The sequence below is a fragment of the Amorphotheca resinae genome, assembly GCF_003019875.1.
Source record: "Amorphotheca resinae ATCC 22711 unplaced genomic scaffold M430scaffold_11, whole genome shotgun sequence".
Classification (NCBI taxonomy): Eukaryota; Fungi; Ascomycota; class Leotiomycetes; order Helotiales; family Amorphothecaceae; genus Amorphotheca; species Amorphotheca resinae.
In genome coordinates this window covers 156,221-166,074 of record NW_020194481.1, presented here as the reverse complement: position 1 = coordinate 166,074, position 9,854 = coordinate 156,221, and the positions used below count along the sequence as shown (strand labels likewise).

Genomic DNA, 9,854 nt, shown 5'->3' with positions numbered 1-9,854 from the left:
GTAGTAGAGAGGAGAGAGAAGAAAGAAGAGAGAGGGGGGGGGAGGTACAGCAAGGACATTCTCAAGTCCTACAACAGGCTCGTTGTTCGCGAATACAAGAGTGGCATTTTTGCTATAGAATTTCGGGAGATCGACCGTGCTGAGACTGTCTGCTGCATGGTGGAACTTGATTGTGTTAGAAAAGGAGAGAGCGGTTGGAAAGCTGGGTTGCGGAGATCTTACTCGTTCGAGCCAGTGCTGGATTTCTTCGCGGGATCGGGATCGGATAGACATGATTTTTAGCAGATCTAGGATTGAGCTTGAGGAAATAAGAAGAGAATAATGAATGGGAGGTTGGTTGGACTTCGTAGATTTATATGTCTCTGGGTGGAAAAGTCCCCATGGGGAGAGTCACGTGGGCGGATACTTTTCGGAGACAAAGTATTGAGTGCTGAGAAATCACACTGGTGGCTTAATCCACTTAAGGGAATGAAAAGAATGATGACAAAACGGCTGATTACTGCGCCATGGATTAGATACAAGAGAGGAATTGATCTGCTTGAAGATTGTACCACTGGTGAAGATTGATCTTAGCATACTGAGAGGGGGGGGAGAAATCCAGAACCCCATACGTGATATCTGAACACAAATACTTTTGTGATAATTCAGAATGAGGAATCAGAACTCGTATCCAAGGAAATTCATATTCTGGGTCCCTTCGCAAATTCATCGATATATGCCGCCAACTTTTCCGCACCTTCCAATGAGATAGAGTTGTAGTTGCTTGCCCGGATGCCGCCCACACTTCTGTGACCTTTAAGTCCCGTAAGTCCCTTTTTGGTTGCCCCAGCCAAGAAGGCCTTTTCAGCATCCGCAATGCTGTCGCCCTATTATTCTTGTTAGAATTGGTCAGTATAGCTAGTGTGAGGACTACTTACGTGCGTCACTCGGAAGCAAATGTTCATTCTTGAGCGCACGCTCTTGTCGGGAACAACCTTATATGATTCTGGGTGTGCGTCAAGGGTGGCATAAATTAACTTCGCTTTCTTGTCCGACAAGGCTTCCTGGCCGGTGACGTTGTCAGAGAAGCTGGCGAGGGCTTTCTTAAGAACTTGTCCAGCGATGTAGACACTGATAATGTTAGAGTAGACAGAAAGAGGAGTGGATGAACCTACTCGAAGATATTCAAGGTATTATAAAGACTGTTGTTCTTCGCAATGGTCTCGTATGAGAACACAATCGGCCCAACTGGCAAACCCAATTTTCTCAATAGAGCCGGCTCTGGAGTGCTGACAGCAGGAGGCAGTAGCTTCTTCTTGATGATAACCACTGTTATACCCGCACTTCCCAGATTTTTCTGAGCCCCAAAGAATATGACTGAGAAGTTTCGGACTGGTATCCGTCGAGAAAGGATATTTGATGACATATCAGCAACCACGATGGGCCCCTCCTCTCCACTTGGCTTCAGTATTTCCGGGAAGCCAGGAAACTCAACACCATCCACGGTCTCATTATCACAGTAGTAGACCATTGCTGGGTCCTTCGAGAGCTTCCAATCCTTCTCCTCTGGTATCTTCCCAAACTTCCCATCATTAACCTTCCTGGCATCCGCCGCCACATTGACATGTTCTGGGCCTAATAGTCTAGCCGCTTCCTGGGAAGCCTTCAATGACCAAGAGCCTGTCACCAGGTAATCGATTTTTAGTTCCTCCTCCACTGCCTTCCGCAATCTCTCCAATACCTTGTCTTGGGGAACATCTGCGCCCTCTGCAGTACCCAACTCTTTTATGATCTTTTGTCTTCTTCGCTCAACCCATATGCCAACTAAGTTATAGACCGTTGCTGAGAACTGTCCACTGCCTCCACCTTGCATAAAGAGAATCTCATAATCGTCTGGGATATCGATGTACTTGGCCAGGTCCGCCTTGGCGGTGTTGATGATGTTCGTGGCGAGTTCCGACCGATGTGAATGTTCTGCCAGACCCAATCCAGTATCCTCAAAGTTAACCAATGCTTCTGCGGCAGTCTTCAAGACATCGGTCGGTAGCAGAGCTGGTCCTGCCCCAAAATAAGTGATTTCTTCCCGGGAAGGCATGATCGTCGACTTTCAGGTGTTCTGTATCCGATTGCCACCTCGCGTCCTGGATGTAGATTTAGGTTTCTGTAAAGGTGGTCGTTAGCACGGAGGATTTTATGTATATGTGCGGACTATATCTCTCGAAAGCCCAGTTGAGGATATAATTATTGTCTTGCCAACTTTTTTTGCCTCCGGTTACGGAGCGCGTAAAGGCATGCTCTTTGTGCGGATGAGAATTGAGGGATCTTGCTACTCACATCAGATGCGGCTCTTTACCCCCTATAAGTTCTGAATAGCTTCACCTCTTGGGTTTGTTTGCAAGAAGGCGGAAACGGATCTTGAATGCGGGTGAGTCAAGGTGAAAGAAAAGCAGCTCTGTACCCCGGATTTCCAAGTGGGATGTTTAGCGTCAACAACCCCTGCAATCACAGCCTTCTCCCAGTGCTGACGTCCCGAGTTCCCCCCAACCTCCATCATCAGCCTCGCATCTCGGATTGGCCCTTACTGCCGATTGATATCATTCTGATATATATAAACCAACCTCCCTTCATGAATCGGAAATGCTGAGATAGCTCCATGAAGGCGACCCGAAGAACAATTGAGGAGTGAGCGGTCGCTATGTCGGAGCGCAAGAACTCTGAGGCTGGGCCCTCCAAGACCCCCATCCCAGCTGCGTCGTTCCGTACTTCCCCATGCTCCGGACTGATGAGAAAGACTGCTGACGGGCCATAGCTACACATAACTCGCCGCGAGTGTGGTTTATTACCTCTTCCCTGTCGCCATTGGCGGTCCGGTTGATAAGGCTGCTGCTTGCACACGGCGATCATGTCGCCGCGGGCCTCCCGCCCAACGAAATCGAAGACGATGATCGAAGCGAGGAATTCAGGGAGCTGATCAATGAGTGCAAGAGTGGGAGGAAAGATAGAGAGGGATGGAAGGATAGGATACGTGGTATACGCTGCGATGGGAGGATCATGGGACAATGCGGAGCTGCTGTAGCGGAAGCGGTGGAGGTGTTTGGACGTATTGATATTCTGCTCTGCTGCACATCAGAAGGTACAGTCTCCATATACCATATTCCAGAGGCAAAGGCAAAGGCTAACTTGGGATAGCGGTCATCGGCACCGTCGAAGAGCTCTCGACCAGCCTCGCGACCCAAAACCTCGTGCGCGACCAATTCGAAATCACCTTTTTCAGCCAGGTCAACTTCATCAAAGCGACGCTCCCCCTCCTCCGTGAGAAGCACACCGGACACATCATAATCCTCACCGGGATAACAGGCCACATCGGTACCCCCGGCACGCCCATGTTTTCCGCCGCTACCTGGGCATTAGAAGGCTACTGCGATTCCCTAGCTTACGAAATCGCCCCTTTCAATATCAAGATGACTATCGTTCAACCTAATAAAGAGATCTCTGTCCTCTCAAATAAGATCACCTTTGCGCCCCAGCTGCCGCAATATGAGAGCCATAACAATCCTGCCCCAGGCCTCCGAGACATCCTGACCAACGTGGTGAACATGCACCCCGACACGCGGATCAGCGACTTCAAAGGGACGAACACCATCGTGTCCCGCTATCCGCGCCTACCGAGCGACGCGCGCGATACTCTCGTCATGGAAACCGTACACGCGCTGACGGCGATTGCGGGTCACGAGAACCCTCCCGCGAGGCATATCGTGGGATACGAGGGCGTGGCGTCGGTGAAGGAGAAGCTGAAGACGGTGAGCGAGGAACTGGAGGATTTCGTCGAGGTTAGCTGCGCGGTCGATATCTTTAAGAGTGATGTCGGGAGGGCGGCGCTGTCGGGCGTGTGGAAAGGGGAGGGGAGTAGTGTGGGGACCGCTGCTGCGGCGGAAGGGACCTCTTCGTCGTGAGCATGGTGTTTGAAATGGCCCAAAGATATATTATGATATCAAGAACCTGTAGTAATGGGGTTTAAAATACTTGATGAGAAAACCGGTTAATGCATGGGTTGGTTGAATCACGAGAAGCGTTTGAAAAAAGGGAAGATTTGGGAGCTTTTCCCTATCGTATATCTCCCTTCACTAGGCACGATCTACCTATTCACAAGTACCTCAAGCAGTAGGTAGCAAGACGCAGAACTTTCAAAGAAGAATAAAAGGCTAGGTAGTATATTGGCTACCTTACACAGTACTATCATAACTACCTAATCATGACAATACCCAGAAAAAAATCCCAATATCTAACATACTTCTTCTACAACACCCGGCCGAGCAATATCCCAAACCAAACCCGCCTCCTCCAGTTCTAGATATTGATACTAAATCATCATCCTTCCATATCTTTTGCCTTGGTCGCGAGAGAATATAAAGCTTGATCAGGTTAATATTCTAGATATGAAAGCTCAAGGATTTGATAAGTGAACTTGGTCCTGAGTACTTATTTATTAACATCTCCAAGAGGTCTATATACAACTGACCCTTAGTGGACCTGCTTCAGGGGATAGATGGACCAGATTCGTGGCTCTCATATGATGCTCGAGCATAAAGCACTCACTTCCTTGGCATGATGGGGTATATATGCCGGTACGTCCCTCTGTACGTTCCAGCTACTAATCGCTGCTATTCACTCATTAGAATATTCTCAGGGAGATCAAGTCTCGACTTTCCCAACCATTCCCGTTGTAGCCCGATATGATCGAGCTTGTTAGGTGTCCGTTTTGTGTTAAGTCTGTGGATTGATCAAGCTACCAGACGTTACTATATACATCATACATGATATAAGCAAGGGGCACATGAGAGAGCTATTCGAGGAGCTCTGTCGCAAGACGTTAGGAATAAGTGGATGATTCCATGGTTGTGATGTAATTACAAAAGGGGCGTTTGGGGAATTGAATGCTGTGAATCAATCTTGTCGTTGTGACAAATCCCTACTTTCATCTAACATGGATAACTCTTCAAATTCGCAACGGTATTACCGATTTGCAACACTTCACACCATCATTCACTGTCTTTTACTTCTGTAAAACGTGTTCCTGGCCATGGCATCATTAAGTTTGAAGGGTGTTAGTATCTTGTCTATAAACAAGATACACCGGGCAAGCCGGGAAACAATTCGAGCAAACCGAGTAGGGTCGACGAGGACGACAGCGGGCTCTATCACGGGTTTAGCCTAATACAGGCGGCCGCGATGCGTATCGGCAGATGCCAGATCCTGCGGCTTCGTAGCCCACCCGAGCCGGCTGCTGGACCATCTTCTCAGTGGGATGATAATATACAGTTTCTTCCTCGGGTATGATGATATGCATCCGCGTTCTTCTGTGTCCAGTCATCACTTATCCCTCACCCTCCTACTCGTCTACCGCCCTATATCTCACCTCCATTTATCTTCTCTACAGCGCTCTCCCCCTAATCTTCTCCCGCAAAACGAAAGTTATAGCTAAGAGGAGCGACAGAAGACCAACCACAAAAGACGCGATATTCCCCTTTGTCCACCCAAAGTTTCGAATCTGTACGCAGGGATTAACCCCATCGCCTGCCAGACCTTACGGGCAATACTCCCTAGCTCGCGCGCCGAGAACATCACATCACATTTCTCTCAGCGGTGCCGCGCGTGGGCGGTCGCGCCCAGCCTAGATGATGCTGCGATATGTCGCGAACATCCAACGTAATCCTTAGTTGTAGCGACGGCCAGGGAATGATTACCTGGACTAGTACCCAGATACAAAGCGTCGTTCTAAAGGTTGGCCATCACACATGTAAGGGCGTCCTCTAGGTCGCGCCAGACCAGCATCTCTCCCATCTGTAACGGTCGGGTCGTTAAACAAGCATGCTTCTTTGCCTCGTGCGGTAAATCTTGATCGTGATGACCTGCGTTACATGTGAATCATCGTGTTCTAACCAAATCTTTGCATCCCGGCCAGCAGCCCAGCTGCTCTCTGAGACGGCTGATTCCAATACACAAGTAGGATTATCGCCGTCTAAAGTATCTGTTTCTAGTGTGGAAGAAAAAGAGCAGAAAGCATGCATCATAGATGACCTGGATTATGTATGGCACTGTGCCGTGCATGCAGTTAGTTGTGAGCTGGGAGTGGGAGGCTGTGACAAAGAAGATCTATGTAAGAAAGGACTTGGCGAAGTCTGGCCCCCTCAGAACATCAAGGAAACAGCAAAGGATATGGATACGGCCTATGATTTTCGTCGGCGTGGGTTGCTCTCCTTCCCTTCGGAGTGCGTCCAAATCATCAAAGCTTACTTAATGAAGGGCGCTCTCTTAGCACTCGTTAAAGCTTCTTTATCGACTTTGGAAAATCTAATCGCTGTTTGACTAGTTTGATGCTTCTTCTCGGGAGGCAACTATCGTCCTCGCACTTGGGGGCTGTGCCCCGCAAGTCCCATGTCGCCATTTGATTCAAGCAACGCTTACATGCAACGGAACGCTTGGTGGACGGGGGGCTCTGGAGATGTAGGCTCTGGGCTTGCTGGTGTAGGCGTGCGAATCCAGCTAGAGTATGGATCATTTTTTCTAATGTAGTCTCAATGTTTAACCACGGGGCGGGATCCTTTGTAACTGCTGTCGATAACATCTCGAATTACCGATTTCGCTCATCTTAGAGCCATGCATAGGCAGCTCGGTCCGCTAGTCGGAGAAATCTTGACTGCTATGGTCAATAGGTCGCCGGCGATGCGAAGGGGATGCACTTACATTGTGTTGCACTTGGTTGCCATATCCATAGCTTCGAGCCTATAATTCAAAACATAACCCAGACTGAGCAGGGCATCCATTCGATTCTCAAAGCGGTCTTTGCCAGAAAGCAGCGCGCGAACAATTGCGTGAAAGGCCGTATTACTAGCTTGTTCGTCCCTGCCTGGAAAACTCCTCGCGTATCGACGATCATATCGATTGAACGATGGATTCCCAGCAACACATCCACTGCGACCAGCAGCACGTCTGCGGTAGTGCGTGGTACCGTCGCCTGGCCGCGGACTCGGAGGCGCGCCTGTCTGATATGGGATTCGAGGCGGCGGGTAAAGCTCCGCTGGCGCGGGCCCAGCTTCTGCTCGAGGTTCGCGGCGGCGGCGGACGTAGGATCGGCTGTGATTGCGGCCTTCACGCGGTCGTATGTAGTGCCCTCGATGTAGCTTTCGATCGCTCGGATCACAGGAGGCCAGGTACTTTCCGGACAGTCGTAGTCGACAGATACGTAGACTGTAATAGGGTTCTCCTCAAGTACTAAGCTAAAACCGAGACAGAAGAGGGAAATGGACGTTATACGCGATCTCATCTGGTTAAATGATTCAAGAATCCTATACACAGAGTCTAGGATGCTTGGCCAGTCCCTCTCTAGATCTGGTTTGTTAAGAATAGGCGCAATTCTCTTTCCTATGGTTAGCTGATGAGCTATCATCTCAACGGCCACTTTCACACCAAAGCTAAACCGGCTTCTCGACCTCTCCGACCTCCAGGAGACAAATACTCACGAATTGCATCATAACATGAACCAACTGGGTTATAGACGCGTTGAGCTGGTCTAATCGCATGTTGGTTTCGTATGCTGTCTGTTATGTCACTGGATCCTATTCGTTCCATGATCTTTCTAGCGACCGTTCCGTCTACCCCGTCGCCTTGCTTTACGGTGTAGTCTTCATGGCCGAGTTCGACATCGGATTCAAGCTGCTCGTCCCAGCAGCGGATGGCCGCTGTCAACCTGATCTTCTGTTATTTCTGAACTTGAACACCTGCGCTGATCGACGTATTATTTTTGGACAACAGCATATGTAGAGGAGTTGTGCTTCAGCAAGACAGTTGGTCGGGGACATTGATGAAGTTGGTAAGGCGTTGTCGTAATCGTCGTGACTCGTGTTGAGCTTCTACGGCGATTCACTGTTGGAAGGTGCTGTCACGATATTCTATACCATCGCTTTTATCTCTGCGGTGACCCCACGGGTTGCCTGTTGTCTGGTGTAACGCTGAATCCGCACTACCCGCCTCGAACTTGGCTCGAGGTGTCTCCCTCGATATCTTCGGGCCTAACCGGATCTTGGTCGAATCTGTATTCATCGATGCTGAAACCGACGAAGATAAACCTCTATGTTTGGCATAGTCAAGGAAGTTTTGACGTGCATTCCTTTGACTGAACTCAGCACAATTTACGTATATCCATATTTGGTCGTACTTGTGAAAGAGTTGCCCCCTTATGATAAGCTCCTGGTAATTGGGGTTTTGGACTTGGTGTTTTGGACTTGGTGTTTTGGAATTTTCGGTGGCGGTTATGATACGCTATTGAGGTCCATTGGAGGCAGTGCTTGGTATCCCAGAAGATTGCGGCGGGTGGGACGGCCGGGCGGTCAAAAATCTTTTGGAATTCGAGAACTAAAGGTGCGCCGGTGATGGTATTTTGCGCATCGATGTCTAATTCGGCCGTTTGTACAGGATAGGCGTTTGATGGATTGGGAGAGAGGTGACTGTAACCCCTCCGCTTAGCGGCTCTAGGGACAATTGAAATAGTGAAATAGGCCAAAAGAAGACATAGGTCCCAGTGTCCCTATCCTCGGCATAGCTGTACAGAGTTGAAGCAAGCTGAAAGTACTGGTGGCTGAGTGACATGAAATCGCAAATAAGTACCCAGAAAATGGGGCAAAGCTTTACCTAGCCACGGGCGGAGTTCTGATGCTTGCCCCGCTCGTTGTGTAGTACTGGTTGCTGAGCCATTTGATGAAACGGGCGTGATAAGTTCAGTATTGTTCAAAAAGAGAAATAGGTTTGATGCCTGTGACAGCGCGCGACCGTCTCTGTGCGCCTCCGCCGTCGCTCTGCAAGGACGGTCCATGGCACGGGGGAGCGTGGGCTAGGATTCTCGAGGCCGGTAGGAGACCATTCCTTGTCGGATCTCCTCCTTGTCGCCTTCATAATCGTCTCCCTTACGACTGGGTTAACGTACTTGTTCAGCTGGTCCCCTGGTCGCGGGGAGACGAATCGTACCAAAGGGACAGCCGGAATTCGGCTTAGGCCGAACATGCCCGGGACGTCCATTGACTTAATCGAATATCGATAACGCGGTGTACACCCCGAAGCTTGAGAAGGTGGAGGGCACGTCTCCCTTTGCTGTGTTAAGAAAAGGGCCTTTCTGCTGGGTGTCCCTGGTAACCATCACGAACTGCAGCGAGTTACCTAGCCCTGCGACCAGTGCCACCAGCTTCTGACTTCTAGACCTGGCGTCTTCATCCCGAGCTAGTACATGTACGCGGAGCAGCTTAGCTTCTTGCTTGATTTCTTTCCATGTGGCTACCACATCCGGGGCTTCTGCAAAAAAAAGCCAAGGTCGGTACAATCTGTAAGCCTGGCGTTTAACTCATCGCCGAGGTCAATACAGATGTTTGGATTTTGCAATCCTACTGATTCTCTTCCTCTGTCTCTTGATACATCTACTAAAGAAGGTAGTAGCCTTCATGGCTTTGTTCACGGGCAACTCGGCCGCCGTCGTCAAAATTAAGCTGGTTAAGCAAGTCGTACTCCTTCATCCCAAAGGAGTACGCTTGGCGTACCTCAGCTAGAGTCCAGCCCCCTATGACTCTATATGGGCGATGGTTAATGCGTATGTCGACCATGATAATGGCGTATCCAGGATCAATTCGCTATCGTCGAATTTCAACTGGTTCAAAAGATCAATACTCCTTTACTGCGAAGGAGTATGTCTGGCGTATTTCAGCCATAGGCCCATAGTATACAGTCTGTCCGACTTGATGCAGGCGTGGATGACTCGTCTCGTACGCGGCCGCGGGCCGAACATCTTGCGCCGTGGTCTTTGAACTTACAGTTCCCACATGCCCCCCCCC

At 49.6% G+C, this 9,854-nt stretch overlaps 5 protein-coding genes across 5 annotated transcripts; 2 read left to right on the top strand and 3 right to left on the bottom strand.

Moving 5' to 3' along the window:
• Window positions 1-623: 623 nt before the first annotated feature.
• Window positions 624-2,404, bottom strand: M430DRAFT_175474 (hypothetical protein). Its single transcript, XM_024863700.1, has 4 exons — window positions 2,314-2,404; window positions 1,155-2,140; window positions 918-1,110; window positions 624-866 (listed from the first exon to the last, which is right to left on the bottom strand). Exons 2-4 carry the CDS (start codon window positions 2,072-2,074, stop codon window positions 681-683), a joined length of 1,299 nt encoding a protein of 432 aa, XP_024717705.1. The 5' UTR covers window positions 2,075-2,140; window positions 2,314-2,404; the 3' UTR covers window positions 624-680.
• Window positions 2,405-2,533: 129 nt separating this feature from the next.
• Window positions 2,534-4,198, top strand: M430DRAFT_69003 (hypothetical protein). Its single transcript, XM_024869400.1, has 3 exons — window positions 2,534-2,738; window positions 2,789-3,112; window positions 3,169-4,198. Exons 1-3 carry the CDS (start codon window positions 2,675-2,677, stop codon window positions 3,930-3,932), a joined length of 1,152 nt encoding a protein of 383 aa, XP_024717704.1. The 5' UTR covers window positions 2,534-2,674; the 3' UTR covers window positions 3,933-4,198.
• Window positions 4,199-5,768: 1,570 nt separating this feature from the next.
• Window positions 5,769-6,533, top strand: M430DRAFT_175450 (hypothetical protein). The gene has a single exon (XM_024863697.1). The coding sequence runs from the start codon at window positions 5,884-5,886 to the stop codon at window positions 6,343-6,345; it is 462 nt and encodes a 153-aa protein (XP_024717703.1). The 5' UTR covers window positions 5,769-5,883; the 3' UTR covers window positions 6,346-6,533.
• On the bottom strand, window positions 6,534-7,767 carry M430DRAFT_175449 (hypothetical protein). The gene is made up of 2 exons (XM_024863696.1): window positions 6,724-7,767; window positions 6,534-6,676 (listed from the first exon to the last, which is right to left on the bottom strand). The coding sequence occupies exon 1, from the start codon at window positions 7,424-7,426 to the stop codon at window positions 6,770-6,772; it is 657 nt and encodes a 218-aa protein (XP_024717702.1). The 5' UTR covers window positions 7,427-7,767; the 3' UTR covers window positions 6,534-6,676; window positions 6,724-6,769.
• An 819-nt stretch (window positions 7,768-8,586) lies between these two features.
• M430DRAFT_175463 (hypothetical protein) lies at window positions 8,587-9,153 on the bottom strand. The gene has a single exon (XM_024863698.1). The coding sequence runs from the start codon at window positions 9,049-9,051 to the stop codon at window positions 8,764-8,766; it is 288 nt and encodes a 95-aa protein (XP_024717701.1). The 5' UTR covers window positions 9,052-9,153; the 3' UTR covers window positions 8,587-8,763.
• Between the last annotated feature and the right edge of the window lie 701 nt (window positions 9,154-9,854).